Genomic DNA, 21,472 nt, shown 5'->3' on the forward strand with positions numbered 1-21,472 from the left:
TTTAAGCTGTTCCCTGATCAACTTACTGAGCTCTTCGAATGTCTTCTCCGACGACTTCTCCGTGCTAGAAGGTCCTTTATCAGGGAGTACGTTCTGGATCCACAAACCGTCAGGAGATGAACCCTGCGTTTGTCGGCCGAATCCTGTCCCAACCATTCCTTAGTGACAAAACGTTGCTGTAGTCTCTCAATAAAGTCGTTCCAATCATCACCAACACAGTATCTCTCTTCTGTGCTGCTAGTGGCCATGCTCGCGTGGTTTTAATCCCAGTTTCTCGTCGCCAATGTCTTTACTATACAGTATAAATGCACACGAGACCCATACTTGAGAGAAGGTCGCTCTGTGACCAGTGACCTTTATTACCAAGACCTCGAGTTATGAAGGTGGGTGGAGCTTCCCCTTTTATACCTGAAAGTCCAGGTTAGGAGTGTCTTCCACAATTTCACCCCGTTGTGGTCAATGTTCTCAAGATGTACAACTTAGGTCAGCTTATACATGGGTTACAATGATAGTTGAATACATGACAGGAACAAACTCTAATTGTTGAGCATTGGTGTTGGGGTAAATATACATTGCTCCTTGTTATTGCCCTTTTAAATGATGCTTTGCTGGTTTTTGAAAGGCAGAGTTGACTAACATGGGATGCTAGACCTGCATTCTTTTCCACCACAGAGCTGAATCCACTACTGTCAGTTTAATTTGGATACCCCTCAGTAACCCTTTTAACCGCTGACCCAAGCAACCCCACCCCCAACTGCTGCCTTACAATACTTCTCAGTTCAAAGTTTATTCAGACTACTCCTGGCCTTAAACAACATAACCAAGATCCCGGGATACCCAGAGACAGCATGGTCCCAGTCAGGTTGCTCCAATAATATCCAATAGCACCAGCTTCCAATGATCCGGCAGCTCAGTGGATGCTTCCTGAAAGGTGGTTGTTAGCAAACCAGCAGTGGAGAGCTATGCAGTGAACAATCTAACGTAAAAAGCAACATTTGGAAAATGGCAGCAAAGAGTCTTTGTTGCATAGAACACAAATAGAGAGAGAGTCCCTCAGGATTAATAGGTCTGTCCACATAAAAGGATAACAATTGTTTGACATCAGCTTTGAGAAACAGTCACAAGGTGACTGAAGATATCATGACTGCTGATCTATGTGGAAATTAGATAACTAGAGAATGAAGTTCATACACTTTCCTTAATACAAAAAGAATATTAAGGACATTATTCTTAGGCCAGACTTGATGTACCATGTCCAGTTTTAGGTCCATGGCAAAGGACATCAAGGCCCTGGAGATGGTACAGAGGAAGACACCAATGCTACCTTGTCTTAGGGCTCTGAATCATCAGGATTAGCTTAAGAGTTGAGGCTATTCTCATTAAAGAAACATGTCTTCGAGGGGATATTGATTAGCGTTTTTAAATCATGTGTCATGTGATTCTGTCCAGTTAGATAAATTACTTAAGATAGATAACAAAGAGTTATGTTACATGTTTAAAAATTTTCCCTGATTCTTTTCAGAGTCATCTCCCTCCGGAACAGATTACTGAAGCATGCGGTGAGTATGAATTCCCTACAGTTCTTCAAAAATCAGCTGGACAAGTTGTAGAAAGAAGAGGGTATTTCAATGTATAGAGAGTAAACTGTGATCAGAACAAATTATATGGTACCATGGTACCTCTTGGAGCTTTTATTGATTTCTTTAAGAAGTCAGAGAGGAATTTTTCAGTGCTTTTCTTAAATAGACCTTAGTTATTTTTTTGCCTCACCCAGGAGATTGTGTGACGAGGGAGACAGGCTGGCCGCAATGGACATGGTGGGTTTGATGGATCAGATGGTCTTTTCCATCCTTATTTATGTATGGTTGCATGCTCTGGCTGGTCAAGGCAACAATTAAGTACTTTTCAAGAGACTAATTTTGTCATCAGTGAGAGGAGTAACTCTTTAGAGCAGTCATGGTTGGTGTGGAGAATTATAGTATCTTAGTGAATTTGTAAAATTGTAATCATGATCAGTAATCTTTTGAAATATTGTATAAATACCTTGCTTCTAAAAAAAAGGGGAAGCAGTGTAATGTATGCACCTGTGAGTATGCTCACAGGTTTGTAGAGCTGTTGCGTCCCCCTCCCCTTTTATAGGAGGCACTTGTATATATTTGTGGCTTTAGTGCGAAAAAAAAAGCAAAATAAACACCAAAAAACCCCCAAAACAAAAACAAAAAGGCACTTGTAAACTGTTTGGAGTGTCCCTCAGATCAGGGGGCACTTAATTTAATTGTTTAATTTTGTCTCCAACTAAAAGAGTTGTACAGCTGTTGCATGGCGTACCATCTTACCATCCGGAGGAGGCGGGAATCCCCAATGGAGAGCTCTTTATGCGGGAGTCCTCCCACTATTTATTGGGGACTTGGCCTAGAGAGTGAAGCATGGAGCAGTCCCGTGCAATAAATGTTTGAGTCGGTTCACGGGCTCCCAGGCCGCCTGCAATTTCTGCGGTCTGGAAGAGTCCGTGGTCCACGTTTTTATGGAATGTGCGAGGTTGCAGCCCCTATTCGAAGGGGCTGCTCCTCAAATTCTGGTTGCACTTCAGTCCCACACTCCTGATCTTTGGGCACCCTGTGCGAAGGGGAACGGGTAGGTCCGAGGGCCTCCTTGTAGGACTGCTCTAGGGTACGGCCAAGGGTGCCATCAGCCGGTCCAGGCAGCGGGCGGTCGAGGGGGTCGTTCAGCCCGACTGCCTGCCTCTCTTCCGCGCTTACATCCGAGCCAGGGTGTCCCTGGAGATGGAGCATGCGGTGTCCACCAGTATGCTCGCGGCCTTCCGCGAGAGGTGGGTGCCGGAGGGACTGGAGTGCATCATCACCCCCGGCAACCGAATTTTAATTTGATTGTTATTGTCTAAAGTTTAATTTGTTTAATTGTCGGTTTTTATGCTCCCCCCCTCTCTTAATCAGAGGGCACTTGATTTTCTGTTTCCTACAAAAATAGTTGTAGAGCTGTTACATGGCGTACTATCTTGCCATCCAGAGGAGGCGGGAATCCTCAATGGAGAGCTCCCTATGCGGGAGTCCTCCCTTTAACTATGGCGGACTTGGTTGGGAGGGTGTTGCATGGGACAATCCCATGCAATAAGTTTTTAAGTTGTTTCATGGACTCCCAGGCCGGCTACATTTTCTGCGGTCTGGAAGAGTCCGTGTTCCATGTTTATGTGCAATGTGTGAGGTTGCAGCCCCTCTTCCATTATTTGAAGGGGCTGCTCCTTGATTTCTGGCTGCACTTCAGTTCCATGCTCCTGATCTTTCGGCACCCAGTGTGGAGGGGAGTGGCAGGTTGGAGGACCTCCTCGTAGGACTACTCCTGGGCCTGGCCAAGGTGGCCATTAACCTGTCCAGGCAGAAGGCGGTTGAGGGAGTTGTTCAGCCCGACTGCCTGTCTCTCTTCCATGGCTACGTTCGTGCCAGGGTGTCCCCGGAGATGGAGCATGCGGTGTCCACTGGTACACTCGTGGCCTTCCGTGAGAGGTGGGCACCGGAGGGAGTGGAGTGCATCATCACCCCCGGCAACCAAATTTTTATTTCATTTATTCAGTTTTCTAGTTGTTGTGCCCCTTTAACAAGGGGGAACTTGGTTAATTGTATGACATAAAATAGTTGTAGCGCTGTTGCATTGTGAGTGGCTTAGCTAGTCACATGATGTTTACAAGCCTCAATAAAACCCCAGTCAGTTGAGTCTAGGTCATCCACGATGAGGTATGCTGTTGTGAACCTAGTGGATGAACTGGTAATGTGTCGTGTAATTGTTAAACCTTTGTTAATAAACAAACTAGTTCTTAATAGCAATGTGTTGCTATGAATTCTGCAGTAAAGAACCCATGAAGCTAATACATTACAGGAATGGACTGTCTGATAGGGTGGTAGATATCGATTCTTAGTAGACTTCAAAATGGAATTGGATAAATGCTTGAAGGAGAAAAAATTGTAGGGCTATCGGAAAAGACCAGGGAAGTAGAAATAACTGGATTGCTCTTTGAAAGAATCAGCACAGACTCGATGGGCCGAATGGCCTTCTTATATGCTATATGATTCTATGATTCTAGCTCATGTCTCACAGAGAAACTTCAACAGATCAAATTATCAGCAAAGTTACTATTGATTAAAGTTTTGTTCCAAATAGTTTAATTGCCAATTTGAAATGTAATTTTTTTTCATTTGGAATTTCTATTTTAGCCTTATGTTTCAATAAAAGAAAAACCCAGAACAAAATTTATTTGGGGAGATGTCAGTGAGGTAATGGGGTCATCATCATTACCTCTTTCAACACCTTTTCCCACAAACCTAAGTTTATAAACCCATTGACGGGCTCAGAAGATTCTTCAGTGGCTAAATGTAAGGACCAGAAAGGCCCGAGGTTTAAATCCCGGCTCATGTTGAATTAACTGATCTCGACTGAGGAACAATAGAAACATAACAACTGTCCTCAGTACCCCTTAACTGGAAAGGGAGGACAGCAATCAGCCAAAGCTTCTGCTCCTGACAATCTTCTAGTAACTGCCCCTGAGAATGTGACATTGTTGATGTTGGATGAGAATGGAACTGAGTGTGATGGCCCAGAAGTTGAAAAGCCCACTGATACGCACTCTATAGACTTGCAGATGAAGGATGGTCACTTGGACCAGGGGATTAGTAATGGGGAACATGGAGATGGCAGAAACTCTAAACAAGTCTTTTGTGTCAGTTTTTACGGTGGAGGACTCCAACAATATCCCAACAGTGGATAGCCTAGGGGCTATAGCGGGGGAGGAAATTAACACAATCACAATCACTAAGGAGGTGATACTCAGTAAGATAATGAGACTAAATGCAGATAAATCCCCTGGATCTGATGGATTGCATCCGAGGGTCTTAAGAGAAGTAGCGGCACGGATAGTCGATGCATTGGTTGTAATTTACCAAAATTCCATGGATTCTGGGAGGTCCCAGCAGATTGTAAAGCTGCAAATGTAATGCCCCTATTTAAAAAAGGAGGCAGGCAAAAAGCAGGAAACTATAGATCAGTTAGCCTAACATCTGTGGTTGGGAAAATGTTGGAGTCCATTATTAAAGAAGCATGAGCAGGACATTTGGAAAAGCATAATTCGGTCAGGCAGAGTCAGCATAGATTTATGAAGGGGAAGTCATGTTTGACAAATTTGTTGGAATTCTTTGAGGATTTAACACACAGGTTGGATAAAGGGGAACCAGTGGATGTAGTGTATTTGGACTTCCAGAAGGCATTTGACAAGGTGCCACATACAAGGTTACTGCACAAGATAAAAGTTCACGGGGTTGGGGGTAATATATCAGCATGGATAGAAGATTGGCTGACAAACAGAAAAAGAGAGTTGGGATAAATGGTTCATTCTCTGGTTGGCAATCAGTAACGAGTGGTGTTATGTCTTTAGATGCTCTGATAACGACTCCATGAGACAATGTGTTGTACTTGAACTGTAGTGACCTTCGTCCTTTATTGATAACTCCAGAGTGAGGATCACTCCTGGTGGCCTGCCTTTTATACTAGGCCTGGGACACCTGTACAGGTAACCTACAAGTTTCCCACTGCGGTGCCCTTCTGATGGCACATCTGGTAATAGTACAAGCAGTAACCATGTAAGATACATGAAAAGTGGGATGCCACAGGGATCAGTGCTGGGACCCCAACTATTTACAATCTATATTAACGGCTTGGAAGAGGGGACTGAATGTAACGTAGCCAAGTTTGCTGACGATACAAAGATGGGAGGAAGAATAATGTGTGAGGAGAACACAAAGAGGCTGCAGAAGGACATAGACAGGCTAAGTGAGTGGGCAAGAATTCAGCAGATGGAGTATAATGTTGGAAAATGTGAGGTCATGCACTTTTGCAGAAAAAAATCAAAGAGCAAGTTATTATTTAAATGGAGAAAGTTTGCAAAGTGCTGCAGTACAGTGAGACCTGGGGTACTTGTGCATGAAACACAAAAGGATAGTATGTAGGTACAGCAAGTGATCAGGAAGGCCAATGGAATCTTGGCCTTTATTGCAAAGGGGATGGAGTATAAAAGCAGGGAAAACTTGTTACAGCTGAACAGGGTATTGGTGAGGACACACCTGGAATACTGCGTGAGTTTTGGTTTCCATATTTAAGAAAGGATATACTTGCTGTGGAGGCAGTTCAGAGAAGATTCATTAGGTTGATCCTGGGGATGAGTGGGTTGACTTATGAGGAAAGGTTGAGTAGTTTGGGCCTCTACTCATTGGAATTCAGAAGAATGAGAGGTGATCTTATCGAAACGTATAAGATTATGAGGGGGCTTGACAAGGTGGATGCAGAGAGGATGTTTCCACTGATGAGGGAGGCTAGAACTAGAGGGCATTATCTGAGGATAAGAGGCCGCCCATTTAGAACTGATATGAGGAGAAATTTCTTCTCTCAGAGGGTTGTGAATCTGTAGAATTCGCTGCCTCAGAGAGCTGTGGAAGCTGGGACATTAAATAAATTTAAGACAGAAATAGACAGTTTCTTAAATGATAAGGGGAGAAGGGGTTATGGGGAGCGGGCAGGGAAGTGGAGCTGAGTCCATGATCTTATTGAATGGTGGAGCAGGCTCGAGGGGCCTTATGGCCTACTCCTGTTCATATTTCTTATGTTCTTATATTCTTATATAGTAGGTGACTGTGGAACCATACTCTAGCATGAGTCACTGCCTTCAAGACAGGAGGATTAAATATTGTGAGGGGAGTGGTGGAAAAGAGAGAAGAAATGTCTGTTAGATGTGTATGTGTCCCTAATTCTACTTTCTAACCCTCCATACTGTTATGAAACATGGGTACAACGTTAAAAGAATAGCGGAAGTTGAACATAGAAACTCATACTTTTACTTTCCTTACTGGAATGCAAAATCCAGCCCTCAAGACAAGACAATCGCCTGTATCCTTTTCTTGTCCAGTATGAAAGAACCCATATATGTGTGAGACTTAATCAAGTCAGTGCATTGACCTCGAATGAGGAGGATAAAATGTGGGAAAGTTAGGGAAATGGCATCATGAAATGAAGTCATCTCACCTATGTCAATGAATAGGTGTCAGCCTTGGCTCAGTGGTAGCACTCAACCCTCTGCGTTAGAAAATTGTGGGCTCAAGTCCCACTCCAGAGCCTTTACTAGATAATCCAGGCTGAAACCCTAGTGCAGCACTGAGTGAGTGTTACATTGTCTTTTGGATGAGACGTTAAACCAAGCCTTCTCAGGTGGACATAAAAGATCCCATGGCATTATTTTGAAGAAGATCAGAGGTGTTTTCCCCAGTGGCCAATATTTATCCCTCAACCAACATTGCTAAAAATAAATTGTCTCGTCATTTATCTCATTGCTTTTGGGGGAACCATGGTGTATGCAATTTAGCTGCTGCGTTTCCTATATTACAACAGTGAATATACTTCATTAGGAGCTTGGGAGGCCCTGAATTCCTGAAAGGTGCTATGTTAATGCAAGTTCTTTCCTTAACAGTACAACTTTACCCATTTTTCATATTATATATATATAGTTTAAAGAGGTAGTTCCATGCCTGTGTGACTGAAACCCCGCATTACATGGTTGACCTTTGGTATTGTTAGCATTCAACCTCCTTCCTCCTCTGGTCCACAATAACATATTTCGAGTAAGCACAAGACATTTTATAGTGCAGTATATGGAACAGACTTTATTGTTATACAGCACAGTGATCGTCCTAACTGTATACAGAGAGAGCAGCTTTTTGGTTTCTGTATCTTTTGAACTCTCTGAACATCTGCTGAAAATCATGCCCCTTTATACATCGTATTTTGCCAACACTAAAGTTACATGCCACAGATAAGACCTCATGACGTATCTATTCCCAAAGTCTTTGAAGACAAACTATTCACGTATATAGTTATAGTTGTTTATTCCAAAGCTATTTCCCTCAAATAAGACTTCTTGACCAAACTGTTCTTAAGCTCTTTGAAGAACAGGCTTTATTGACTGTTATCTTTCTATACTATAGTTAATGGCTCTCTACCTGTGTTTATTATCCTAGTTACACTTTAATCTCTCATGGCTGACATCATTACTGTCACTTTTTTCTTTGCATAACATTTATCATATATCAAAGCCACCCTGTTTATATTGGAAAGCCTCTTGCTCCAAAATACAAGGGAATTTGACTATTAACCCTTAGCTCCCCAAGATGTGCAAAACACAACTCTCCAGGATGTCCAATAAATACCCACTGAGTGTTGGACTTCGTGTGGACAAGTATGTGCCTGTAATGTTTTGAATGAGTGACAGCAAAGTGGAGGGTAGAGGCAGAGAGACTGCCCTCAACATGATGAACATATGGCTAAGATGTCTGTGGCAGTGGGGGGGGCACGAATAAGCAGGCAAACAAAGTGACGCGTTTGGTGATGGAGCAGGTGTGGAAAATGGTCGATTTCCTAGGGAAAAAATCCTCTCCTTGAGGAGTACAAAATTTTCCCAAAAAGTACAATAGAAAAGGAAAACATTAGATAAGGAAGGTAGAAAATAAATCACAAAAAGAGAGAATTTGAATAGAAAATTTATAAGATGTCGATAGATATACTAAGTGGTACATCCAAACTCCGTTGAAAGTTGCAGACAAGCAGATTAACACAATAGATGCACTACAGCTGGAGGTCCAAATAAAGCAGCTAAGGCTTCAATTGGGTCTGGTATACATGACTTCAACCTATTTAACATTACAGAGTAACATAGTTGTAAAATTATTTACATCACCTCGCATGCTGGGATACAGCAGAACAACGTCTGAAAACAGATTTACAGGACTGGACTGAGAGCTGCATCATTATTAATGGGCTCTTTGATAGATCATAGAATGAAAGAGCACAGAAGGAGTCCATTCGGCCCATCATGCCTGTGCGGGAATAATTAGGTATTGGCTTCTAAACCATCACAAACCTCATCAGCCTATAGAAACCAATCTAGATGTTGCACAACCTCAGAATACAGATAAATCATAGGCCTCTTTTCACTTAATTAGAGCAATTTTCAACTGCTGACTGCCCGTTTCTCAACTGAAAAATAGGCAGCCAACGGTTGGAAATGAGTGAGGAGGCACCTTGGCTGCTTGTTAACGCCCAAGACCCACCTGTGGTGATTTTCAGGCAGGCCTGTAAATGAGTGAGCGGCAGGAAGCTGCTTCAATATGCAAATAGGCATCCTATGCCAAATTCAGGTACAGATACTCCACCCATTTTCACCAGGTGCTAAGCGGCCTCGCCAGGAGTCATTAAAGGGACCGTTCGAGTAAAAGGTCCAACAATTTCAGTGGGGAGTTTTTGTGGGGGCTGCTCCTCTTGTTTTAACAAAAGCACTGTCAAAGATCTCTAAGATTAGCTTTCCCACAGCCAACCCCCTACATAGGAACATAAGAAACAGGAATAGAACATTCAGCCCCTCTAGCCTGCTCCACCATTCAATGAGATCATGGCTGATCTGCGATTTGGCCCTTTGGTTAATACCTTTGATTAACAAAAAGCTATCAATCTCCAATTTAAAATTAACAATTGATCAAGCATAAATTGCCATTTGTGGAATAGAGTTCCAAACTTCTACCAGCCTTTGGCCGGAATCTTACAGGCGTTGCCAGCACAGGTTTGGAGGCGGGCCCGCTGTCAAAATAGCCGTGATTGACAGCGGGCCAGAAGTCCGCTCTGAATCCGCCTCCATGTAAGTTTCCAAAGTGCCGGGTCCTGTTGCGGATTGCAGGCCCAGCACTCAGCGGCGGGTCAGGCAATTATGATAGTTAACAAGCTGCTTATACCTTTTTAAGCAGCATTTTACCAGCTCCAACGGATTTTAGCAAGTTTTTAATGAGCTAGCCATCACTCAGGCTTCATGTAAGGTAAGTATGTCAGGTTGTCAATGACTCTCCATTGCTTTGACTATTTGACAGTTGCTGAAATGGTATAAAAGCTACCATTTCACAGCTGTTCACTTTTCAATGTCAGAAGCTGAAGCCTTCAGAATTTGGAAGACACTTTTGAGCTGTATGCAGTTTGGAAATGTTTGCAGTGAACTTTCTATCCACTGTTACCTCCTTGGAGCAACTGATCTCACCATTGACAGATCGCTTCTGTCATCTCAACTTCAGCTGCCATCTACTCCAGCAGCATCAGTGACCTTGAAAAAATCTCACCTTGGTCCTCAAAATCCCACCACGATCAGCACCAAAATCACTAAATACACCAGCATCACCAACAACACCAAACTTCTCCGCAATCGTCTGATGCTGCAAAGGACGTAGGGCATCAGCACCCGAAAACATTGCTGCCCGGGATACCAGGGATGGCCTCACCATTTCCTTCATTTGACACTGTACCTTATGGCTGGCACATGATGTGCCAGGTTGGCACCACCCCACACCAAGACCATAAGGCATCTCTGCAATGCCCAAGCCATTGCTTTCACACTCATCGCCATAGACAGTTTCTTAATCGATAAGGGGATAAGGGGTTATGAGGAGTGGGCAGGGGAGTGGAGCTGAATCCATGATCAGATCAGCCATGATCTTATTGAATGGTGGAGCAGGCTCGAGTGGCCGTATGGCCTACTCCTGTTCCTACTTCTTATGTTCTTATAATGGTTGATCATCAAAATGCTGGAGACCCAAAAGTCCTCATCAAAAATGCTTTGTGCGATAATGGTTGAACAATCAAACCAAAGGAGGACATTTATTTGTGTGATAATGGACTATTCACTGACACAGGATGGTGAAGTGTCCAAATGGTACATCAAAGGGGGGGATTGCTTCATTCATTGTCACAGTTGGAACTTTGTATTATAAAAGGGGGGTGTTCAGGGACGAACCTTAGCAACTTGCAAGGTAACTGCGGGCGATCTTGGTCAACTGCACACATGGAAACATACTTCCCTGAGTGACCGCTGGGGTGAGTTGTGTTTGAAGGTAAAGAGAGTTACTGTTTGAAGTTAAAGGGAACAGCATAGTGACGTTTGTTATCCGTAATATAATAAACAGTTAAAAGAATACTGAGTTGTGAGCCTTAGCTATTTTATCCCACCAGGACGGGTTCAGGTCAGATTCTATAATTAGAGGAAACAGAAAGGTGCGGGTTCACCTTCCTACAAGCTCAGAAAGACTTACATGTTGTATGGGTTTCAGCAGCACCGACTCACTCTATCTCTATGCTGTCCTGGTCCGCAGTTCTATTTCATCATTCGCCTCATCCGGCGCTTTAGCCAAAAACTTTTTTCCTTCCTTTCAGGTGTCAAGAATCGGAAGTTCCAACAACTCTTGGACACCAACGACCCTCCAGAACCTTCTTCCCCCAGATCCCATCCCTTCTTCCAATCTCACCCCCTGCCGTGTTTTCACTATTCCCTCTGAACTTCCCCTCTCTGACCCTGAACAATCAGTCCTCAGCAAAGGCCTGAGCTTCATTCCCTTACATCCCCACCTCAATGAATTTCGAGCTCAGCATAATGCTGAGCTCTTTTTCCGCCGTTTTCGCCTCCGTGTCCACTTCTTCGGCCAGGAGTCTTCTCTCTGCACAGCTGACCTTTTCTCCCATTTTCAGAATTCTCGCTCGATCTGGACCCCTCCCTTTGGCCTCTTACCCTCGCTCTAACTCTTCTTTGCAAACTGCTGACGGGACATTGACCATCTCAATTTCTCTGCTCCCCTCCCCCTTTCAGTGCTTGTTAAGAATTTCTTCTTTCTGAACACTCTCCAGTTCTGATGTTAACTCTGCTTTCTCTCCACAGATGCTGCCTAACCAACTGAGATTTCCAGCATTTTCTGTTTTTATTCCAGATTCCATCATCCGCAATATTTTGCTTTTGTATGGGTTTCTCTCTGGTCCACTGTTATTATCTTGGTTGAAATTTGTCATCCTTAGTTGTCCGAGATACATATTTTACATTCCAATGTGACTAATTTCATTTTCTTAGCAGCAATAAGAAATTGATACAACCAAATGGCAGCAATAATCGAGAACATTCAATGGCTGAGAGTGTGTCTGTAAGTCTGAGAGAGTGTTGCACTGTCGGAGGTGCCGTCTTTCAAATGAGATGTTAAACCGAGGCCCCGTCTGCTCTCTCAAGTGGTCGTAAAAGATCCCATGGTACTATTTCAACGAAGAGCAGGGGAGTTATCCCCAGTGTCCTGGCCAATATTTATCCCTCAATCAACATAACAAAAACAGATTATCTAGTCATTAACACATTGCTGTTTGTGGGAGCTTGCTGTGCGGAATTTGGCTGCCGTGTTTCCCACATTACAACAGTCACTACACTCCAAAAGTACTTCATTGTCTGTAAAGCGCTTTGAGACATGTGATAGTTGTGAAAGGCACTATATAAATGCAAGTCTTTCTTTCTTTCTTTTGTAACAATCTCATTGGGGAAAAATTCGGGTCATTTGTGCCTCCCATTAGTGCCCACGCAAATGACTTTTTGCCTGGGCCCGCAGGAGTTTAGCAGCAGTGCGAACCAATAGCACTCCGTGTTGCTGCGCTGGCAATGACAACATCATTACTGTGCGCAGCAACCCGTTTTCGCCCCGAAGTGAAATTTGGTAGCGCCCCATGAGGCCTCCACGGGCAATGCCCACCACAACTTTGCGGGGCACATACCAGGCTCTAGGCCTCTGGCGGGCCAAGAATTAAAGGGGAGGTGCGGCGCTGAAAATGTTTTAAATTACCAACTTTCCAGTTGCGGCCTTTTCATCTTCATATCGCGATATGCAGCCTGGCACTCCACTTCTGTGCTGGGTTGCTGCCACAGCACCCCACTCCACTGGTAATCTACCGGTGCCCCCTTCCTTTAATGGAAGGGGAGGGCTCTGTGTCCCTGCCAGCGCTATATGCCTTTCCACATATCGTTGAAAAATTTGTGGTGGTCAGGGCCCTGGACCCACACCCAAGAGGAAATGGAGCATGAGATTTTGTGCTCCACTTCCTCCCGGGGGCGGTAAGCCCAATTTAGCTGGTGGGGTGGAATTCTGCGCCTGGCGGTAAGCAATTTTGCGCCCAACTGAGTGTGTTTGATGAATTCACCTGAACCAGAGTAATTCCCATTCTTGAAAACACTCTCAAACAATTATTTTTAAAAATAGGACAATTTAATTTCCTTAACCATTTTAAGCTCTTTCCATCTAAGTGGTCTGGAGTTTACATTTTCCTTTACCATCAATATGATTAGCAACCTTGCCTGTGTCATTTTGCAATATGGTATTGAAAGCACATTTTACATTATTCATGTACTAGATCAGGGTTACAATGACACTTCTGCATATATTGTGGCCTTTCCCTTATTTTTCTTCCTCTCAATATTCAGCCCCAACCCACCTCTTATGAAGACAGCAACTGATGAAGTTGCTGAGCAATGCCTCACCCTTGTGTGAACGTAGACAGGGAGTGTTGGGACTATTTAACAGCTAAATCCAATCCTGTCCCCACCCAGTGTCCACACAAATACAATTCCAGGGTAAATCACTAAATGGCAAGGCAGGGAATATCCAAGTAACTTGCAGCACATCCAGTTTGGCTAACTCAACCCAAACAATGGAGTAAACCTGGGATCTTCCTAGTCTCGATAGCTAAGTGCCACACCATGTCACTCATCTACCCTGTGACCTATTGAGGAAGATATGTGACCTAACCTTACTCTTGTCCACTGAATTACGTACATTAATCTTGTGAATCGAAGTCTTCACTTTCCTCACTCCAGTGTTTTCCTGTCCGTTTCTTTCTGTTCCTCTCAGCCATTACAATGGCAGCTACTACAGTGATGAAGACTGTAACAGTGATGACCAGGACTGTAACAGTCTCTGCTATGCACAACTGAGTGTCAACAGATGCCAATGGCAAATCCTTCAATGCAGGTGGCTCCAAGCAGATCACATTATCATAGTCATTCACAATCAGGCGCTGGACGCTGTGCAGCTTACCAAAAACCCTCTGGAGCTCGCAGTCACAGGTCCAGTTATTCTCAGACAGCAAAATATGAGTACCCCAAGTCTGAATACCCAAGAAAGTCTTGAATTTAATTCGTTCCAATCCATTTTTGGACAGATTTAAGAGTGTCAAGCTTGTCAATGACGTGAAAACGCCAGTGTCAACATCTTTGATTCGATTGCCCTGAAGATTTAACACCTCCAAACTTTGAAGCATGAAGAACACACCATCATTTAAGATATCGAGACGGTTATTCTGAAGGTGCAGTTGCCGTAGCTTTGTCATACTTCTGAAAGCCCCACTTGGTATGTCACAGATCTGGTTATTATTCAGGTAGAGTTTCTGTACATTGTCAAGGTACTGGAACATTTGTGAATTGAGCTCCTCTAAATTGTTGTCTGATAATATTAACTCATTGAGTAAGGAAAGGCCAATGGAAAAGCTGTTGCCTAGCTGCCTGATGTCATTTCTCTGGAGATCAAGCCTCCAGAGGTTATCCAGTGTGGTGAAGGCTCCATCTTCCACTTCCTTGACATTGCTGGAGCTAATGAGGAGAATATTCATTCTCCAGAGGAACTGGAAGGCTTTGGCTGAGAGAATGGTCAGGTTATTCTTGGAAAGGTCCAGGTGCTCGGTATCTGTTGGTAAGCTGGTGGGGATCTGGTGGAGCGAAGCAGCCGAGCAGTTTACATACTTGAGGCCCTCTCTGCAATCACACCCTCTGGGACACAGGGACCAGGTCTCAGATGTAGGACTTATAACACTAAAGCGAAAAATAAGCAGCAACATTGCAGGGAGAATCATTTTCAACTATCCTTTTAAAACTGAAATTGGAAGGTTGGAGTGGGAAGTTCTGAAACTCCCAAATCTCTTGGTGCAGTCTCTTCCTCTGGTTTATAATTGTGATGTTTCTACTCTTCCATCCCAGCCTTAAGGGTTCAATCAGAAAGTAAAGAATTAAGTAATCAAGTAAATAAAATATTCTTCATCTGGATAGTATCCAGATGTATTTACTGATTGATATCTATATCATTGCATCTTCCAATACATCCAGGCACTGATAATATATATATAGTAATATAAAGTTGTGTATTTTATTAATTTCCAAGATTGTACAGATAGATCTGAGTAAACACTAATCAGCACAGGGCTGTCCTGGGAAACAAAATATTGTTTGTTTTTCCAAGGAAGCACTTTAACCTTTAAAAAACAATTAAACTGCCATAGCAAATATATTGTCAATGTTTAGATCGCATTGGTTGGTTTAACTAAATTGATGTCAGTCATTATAAGCACCAAGATCTGCATTAAATGGGTCAAATTACAAATACAGATACAATATATCAATGTATTAGACATGTATATATATCTTTAGATGTTGATTGTATTTTGGATATATTGTGAAACCAAAAGGTAATTGACCAGGAGGTCGCTGTAAAATAACTATTTTGCTTGCAATGCATCTATTACCTGTCCTGGGGTCTCACCTTGTGTTCTGGCTCTGTTTGCTGGCTGGACAAGATAGACGTTTCAGCATGGATCCACGATCTTGGCAGTGAAAGTTGAGACGAAAAGAAGACTGAGAGCCAAACTGAGCGGGGATGGAAGATGCGGGAGAGGGAGTGCAGCGGAAATCCAAGAGCTTGGGACTGATGGGTTGCTGTGCAGATTCAACAACTCGGAGGTTGGAGTTTGAAGATGAGTCTTTCAGGCAGGGCGGGGCGGTGGGGGCGTGAGTTCAGGGTGAGGTGGGTTGGGTTTAAATGCTCAGTGCGTGTTGGTAGGAACAGCGACACGGTCACCTTGCTGTAATGAGAGATGTCCCTGTAAATAAAGCAGCAACCAACTCAGCACCGCTTGGCAGATGCACACACAGCATCCTTTCGCCCGGCGTGCAGTTAGCGACTTACAGCAGGAGCTTAATACAAAATAAACACAATCTTCCCTGCCTTCCAGCAAGTTACCCTGCAAGGACAAAAATGAAAAAGCCTCGCGAAGCGATTTGTTTTATTTTGGGGGCATGGAATCGGATTAACAACTAAATTCATCAGGGTGCAAAATATAGTGACAGGCTTAAGTCCCACGTATATATTCCCTGTTAATTCTATTTTTAACGATTTTCCATTCAAACGTTGCCTTGAGAATGCAATCAGAGCTCAGTTAAATCCTAGTTACACGCAGGATGTATCAGTCGGATTAGCGTCACTGTAAAACGTATTTAAAGCAGAAAGACATGGCTGCAACACCGCGAATTGTTAGAGACAGATTGTGAATCCTCTTCCATTCCTTCATTGACTTGGTTTAAACATGAGAAAGCTTCAGAGATTGTGAAAGGACGTAGATTCCTGATACTGGAACAGGGTAAAGTGCTGCTGAACAGCGTGTTTCCTGTTCAATTCTAATCTGTCAGAAAACCTTTCATCGTTCATTACGAATCAACATCGTCATCATCATAGGCAGTCCCTCGGAATCGAGGAAGACTTGCTTCCACTCCTAAAGTGAGTTCTTTGGTGGCTGAACGTCCAATACGAGAGCCACAGACCCTGTCACAGGTGGGACAGACATTCGTTGGGGGAAGGGGTGGGTGGGACTGATTTGCTGCACGCTCCTTCTGCTGCCTGCGCCTGACTTCTTCGCTCACAGCGTTGAGATTCGAAGAGCTCAACGCCCTCCTCCCGGATGCACTTTCTCCACCTAAAGTGGTCTTCGGCCAAGGACTCCCAGGTGTCAGTGGTGATGTCGCACTTTATCAGGGAGGCTTTGAGGGTGTCCTTGTAACGTTTCCGCTGACCACCTTTGGTTCATTTGCCGTGAAGGAGCTCCACATGGAGCAATTGCTTAGGGAGTCTCGTGTCTGGCATGCAAACTATGTGGCCTGCCCAGCAAAATTGATCGAGTGTGGTCAGTGCTTCAATGTTGGGGATGTTAGCCTGGTCGAGGTCACTGATGTTGGTGCACCTGCCCTACCAGGGGATTTGCAGGATCTTGCGGAGACATCATTGGTGATATATCTCCAGCAACTTGAGGTGTCTTCTGTACATCGTCCATGCCTCTGATCCATACAGGAGAGCGGGTATTACTACAGCCCTGTAGACCATGAGCTTGGTGGTAGATTTGAGGGCCTGGTCTTTGGACATTCTTTTCCTCAGGCGGCCGAAGGCTGCACTGGCGCACTGGAGGCGATGTTGAATCTCCGCATCAATGTCTGCTCTTGTTGATAAGAGGCTCTCGACGTAGGGGAAGTGGTCCACGTTGTCGAGGACCGCACCGTGAATCTTGATGACTGGGGGGCAGTGCTGTGCGGTGAGGACAGGCTGGTGGAGGACCTTTGTCTTACGGGTGTTAAGCATAAGGCCCATCCTTTCATATGCCTCGGTGAATACATCAACTATATCCTAGAGTTGAGCCTCAGAATGTGCGCAGATGCAGGCGTCGTCCGCGTACTGTAGCTCAACGACAGAGGTTGGGGTGATCTTGGACCTGGCCTGGAGGTGGCGTAGGTTAAACAGCTTCCCACTGGTTCTGTAGTTTAGTTCCACTCCAGCGAGGGGCTTGTTGACTGTGAGGTGGAGCATGGCAGCGAGAAAGATTGAGAAGAGGGTTGGAGCGATGACGCAGCACTGCTTGACCCCGGTCCGGACGTGGATTGAGTCTGTAATGACTCAATCTGCCTTTGATTCTTGATTCTCAACTCCATCCCGCAGCATGTGAACCGCCACCACCTCAGTGATACCCCAACACTGCATGAGGTAGGCAAAGCCATAAAACAGCTCAAGAATAACAAGGCTACGGGTGCGGATGGAATTTCTGCTGAGGCGCTAAAGTATGGTGGCGAGGTGCTGTTGGCGCAGATACATGACCTCATCTCTCTCATTTGAAGGGAGGAGAGCATGCTGGAAGATCTCAGAGATGCAGTGAACGTGACCATCTTTAAAATGGGGACAAGTCCGACTGCGTCAACTATAGGGGAATCTCCCTGTTATCAGCCACTGGGAAGGTTGTCGCTAGAGTTCTCCTCAATCGTCTTCTCCCTGTGGCCGAAAAGCTCCTCCCGGAATCACAGTGTGGATTTCATCACCTATGGGGCACAACGGACATGATCTTTGCAGCACAGTTGCTGCAGCAAAAATGCAGGGAGCAGCGCCAACCCTTATACATGGCCTTTTTCGATCTTACAGAGGCCTTTGAAACTGTCAACCATGCGGGCTTATGGAGCGTCCTCCTCCATTTTGGGTGCCCCCAAACTTTATCAACATCTTTTGCCTGCTCCATGATGACATGCAGGCCGTGATCCTTACCAGTGGAATCAACAACAACCAAATACTTTGCCGGTAACTCAAAAGCTAAAAAAAACACTATTAGTCAGCTTCATCAATAGGGACTGAGGAGGATTTAAAATACTAATAAGTAGAGTTGTGGTAAATGTACAGAGCAAACAGAAGAGAGAATAAAGTCAAACATGTCGATATAGAAAACTAGCAACAGAGGTCTAACAGTGCTAACAATGATATGTGAAAACAAGTAGCTTAGAGGTAGCATTCCTGGTTTTGCACTGTCGGAGGAAACATAGGGGACATTTTTCGGGGGTCATCGGGCGTGTTTGGTGGCGGGTCAGGTGGGAAATTTTACCCACTACCATGCCACTTTCTCAGATGTCTGGTTTGTCAGGGTTAGGGACCGGACAGCAGCGGTGGGGGAGGCAATTTAGGTCATTATAACCTTGTGAACAGCCCTTTAAACAGTATTTTGAGCTCACATACCATTTCACGAGGTCCTCCATGGGGTCCACGCTGCTCGGGGATCATGTCAGGTAAGGAGGTCAGGTGTTAGCATAAATTCATTATTTTACTTGACAGCTGCAAATGTGCTATAAAAGTGCCCATCTCACAGTTATTCACTTTTCAAGTTCACAAGTTGTTGCTTACTGCATTTGGAAGACAGATTGAGTTTATTGCAGGTTGCAAGTGTTTGGAGTAAACTCTCTATCCAGTGTCATCTCATTGCAACAACCTCTCTCACCATTGACAGTGCCTACCATTGAGTGCTGTTAGTTGGTATGATTGGACTAGGATGAGGGTGAGTGTGAGGGGTGACTAGTGAGATGGGAAAATGATAATGTAGATAGAGAGGGATGGATGGTGGTGTAAGGTAAGTCGATGTGAGTAAAGATGTGCAGGAGTAGGGCAGGGAAGGCAGAGTGTTGGGGATGTGATGAGTGGCTCAGCAGGAAGAGGTTGAGTGTGGCTTTGCAGTAACGCTTTGTGATCTACTGAGATCATTGAAAGGTTTGTGCCACTGTAGCCAGGTCCTCTTGATGACAGCCCTGCTTGTGTCCTCCTGTGCAGTATACAACCTGGCTGCGCTGCTTTACTGGGGAGGTCTCTTCCACCTATTGGAAGGGAAGATAACCTCCTTGTGTGCTGTGACTCCCTCCATAAGCATGTGGAGGGAGTCATGGGAGAGCCTGGGTGCAGCCGTACCTCTGTGCAGTGCTTGTCAGTGTTTGCAGCACCTCAATGCTGTAGAACACTGACAGCACAACTGTCAAACTAAATTTATGGAAATTTATGGAAACTGGCTAATGACACATCATCAGATGAAGTAATCAGAACCACTTCCTTCAATTGGCTGGGAAATGCGCTGGGCGGGCTTAACCAGCCCAATCAAAAGAAAATTATTCTACACAGTGGGCTGGAGCCAGCAGCAAGGTCAGGACCTGTCACCAACCCCGACCGTACCAGACACACTGAGGTAGGGGAAATCGTGGCCGTAATTTGTATTTTAGCAGTTGTACCAGGTTATTCACGAGTTGGCCATAACCATTGTGATTAGATAGTGAGTTCCTTTGGTTATGTTGCCAAGAACTAGTAATTCTCAAATTCAGATGTAAAATTGGCCCGGAATTAGCAGACAGAGGCGAAGCGAAGGCTCTGTGTCATGACGGGTGGGTTTTCCGACATTCAATTCAAATTAAAGGAGTATAATGGGGATCTCCTAGTGAAAGCTCTTGCGACATCAACAAGCTGTCTAAGCACAGAATTCTCACAGACAATAAAGAAGGAAGTGAATAAGCTCTTAAAATTCCAATTGGCCAAAATTGCCCTGTTTTGTGCCTCCCATTAGTGCCTCCGTGGGTGCTAATGGGGCACAAAGCTGTTTTCGTCCAGGGGGTAGGGGGGTTGCGCTATCGGCTCCCGTGAAATTACATGGGAGTTAGCGGAGGCGCAAACACAGTAGTGCCATGCCTCGCTGGTAACACTCTGGACCGCTGTGTCTCCGGCGATGACGTTATTGCCGTGCACGGCGACCTCTTTCCGCCTCGCAGCGGAAATTGTCTCACAACCCTTGAGGTCGCTGCGAGCGATGCTCGCACCAGCCTCGTGGGTCACGAACCAGGCCGATCTCCGCTCCCAGGGCAAAAGTTAAAAGGGAAGATGCGCTGCGCCGCACGCCACCATTTATTTTTCTTCGGCCGACTCACCTGTCGGTACATTCTGCTCTGCTGTCCCGCAGTCTGGGCTGTGGTCTGCAGCCCGGCACTATGTTTGGATGCCAGGCTGCGGCCATGGCACCACGCAATCCTGGTGGCTTAGTGGAGGCCATCAAAGGGCCTGCAGAGTTTGCAGCGGTCCTCCCCTTTAATGGATGTTGAAACGCATAAGCTGGCGATCCTGCCCCGGACAACGCCTCAACAGGAAGTGGAGAGTGCATCATTGCACTTCACTTCCTGTGAGGGGCAGCAACACGAACTTCGCAGCCGGGACGGAACATCTGCGCCTGGTGCAGAAAGACCCATCCCCACTTGGTTGCCGCCCTCAAATGGGACATAACCTTGCCCCCAAATGTTACAGAGAGCAAAACATTGGGCTCAATTTTGCCCTAAGACAGTTTTTGGCATATTGCCAGATTTACGCCTATTTTTCTAGGCCACAACTGCTCCAAAAATAAACGTGCCAAGTTTCCCCGCTCTATTTTTTTTAATTGGTACTGCACAGCCTATCCTGTAGCCACGGGTGGTAGAGCCTAATGCCTGCACTGAAAAAACGATGCTGCCCCTTCTGCGCATACGCAGGGGAAAAAAAAATTTTTTTTAACGTGATTCCTCTGGGCGCACATGTGCAGTACAGCTTCTGGTTGGCAATCGGCATTGTTAAAGAGCCAGTTGTGTGTGTGAGAACTTTATCATTGGAAAAATCGGAGCTGCAATACAAGATGCAACGCGGTGCTAGGACCAAGAACTTCTTACAGGATGAAGTTGAGGCACTAGTTCCTGTGATTGAGGGCAGATGGCACGAGCTGGACGCCAGCAGAGGTCACATAAAAGTTCCACCCAAAGAAATAAAGAAACGCTGGAATCAAATTGTACAATGGTGACCACCCCGAGGTCTGGAAGCCAGTGCAAAAAGAATTGGTAGGACTGTGGTCAAGTAGTTAGTGTAAGTAATATTTTCATTTTTCAATGCAATTGCAATTGTAAATGTGACCA

At 44.9% G+C, this 21,472-nt stretch overlaps 1 protein-coding gene across 1 annotated transcript; it reads right to left on the reverse strand.

The window, feature by feature from the left end:
• Positions 1-13,719: 13,719 nt before the first annotated feature.
• Positions 13,720-20,553, reverse strand: LOC139254896 (phospholipase A2 inhibitor beta-like). The gene is made up of 2 exons (XM_070873850.1): positions 20,468-20,553; positions 13,720-14,749 (listed from the first exon to the last, which is right to left on the reverse strand). Exons 1-2 carry the CDS (start codon positions 20,551-20,553, stop codon positions 13,720-13,722), a joined length of 1,116 nt encoding a protein of 371 aa, XP_070729951.1.
• Positions 20,554-21,472: the final 919 nt, after the last annotated feature.

The sequence above is a fragment of the Pristiophorus japonicus genome, chromosome 3 (assembly GCF_044704955.1).
Source record: "Pristiophorus japonicus isolate sPriJap1 chromosome 3, sPriJap1.hap1, whole genome shotgun sequence".
Classification (NCBI taxonomy): Eukaryota; Metazoa; Chordata; class Chondrichthyes; family Pristiophoridae; genus Pristiophorus; species Pristiophorus japonicus.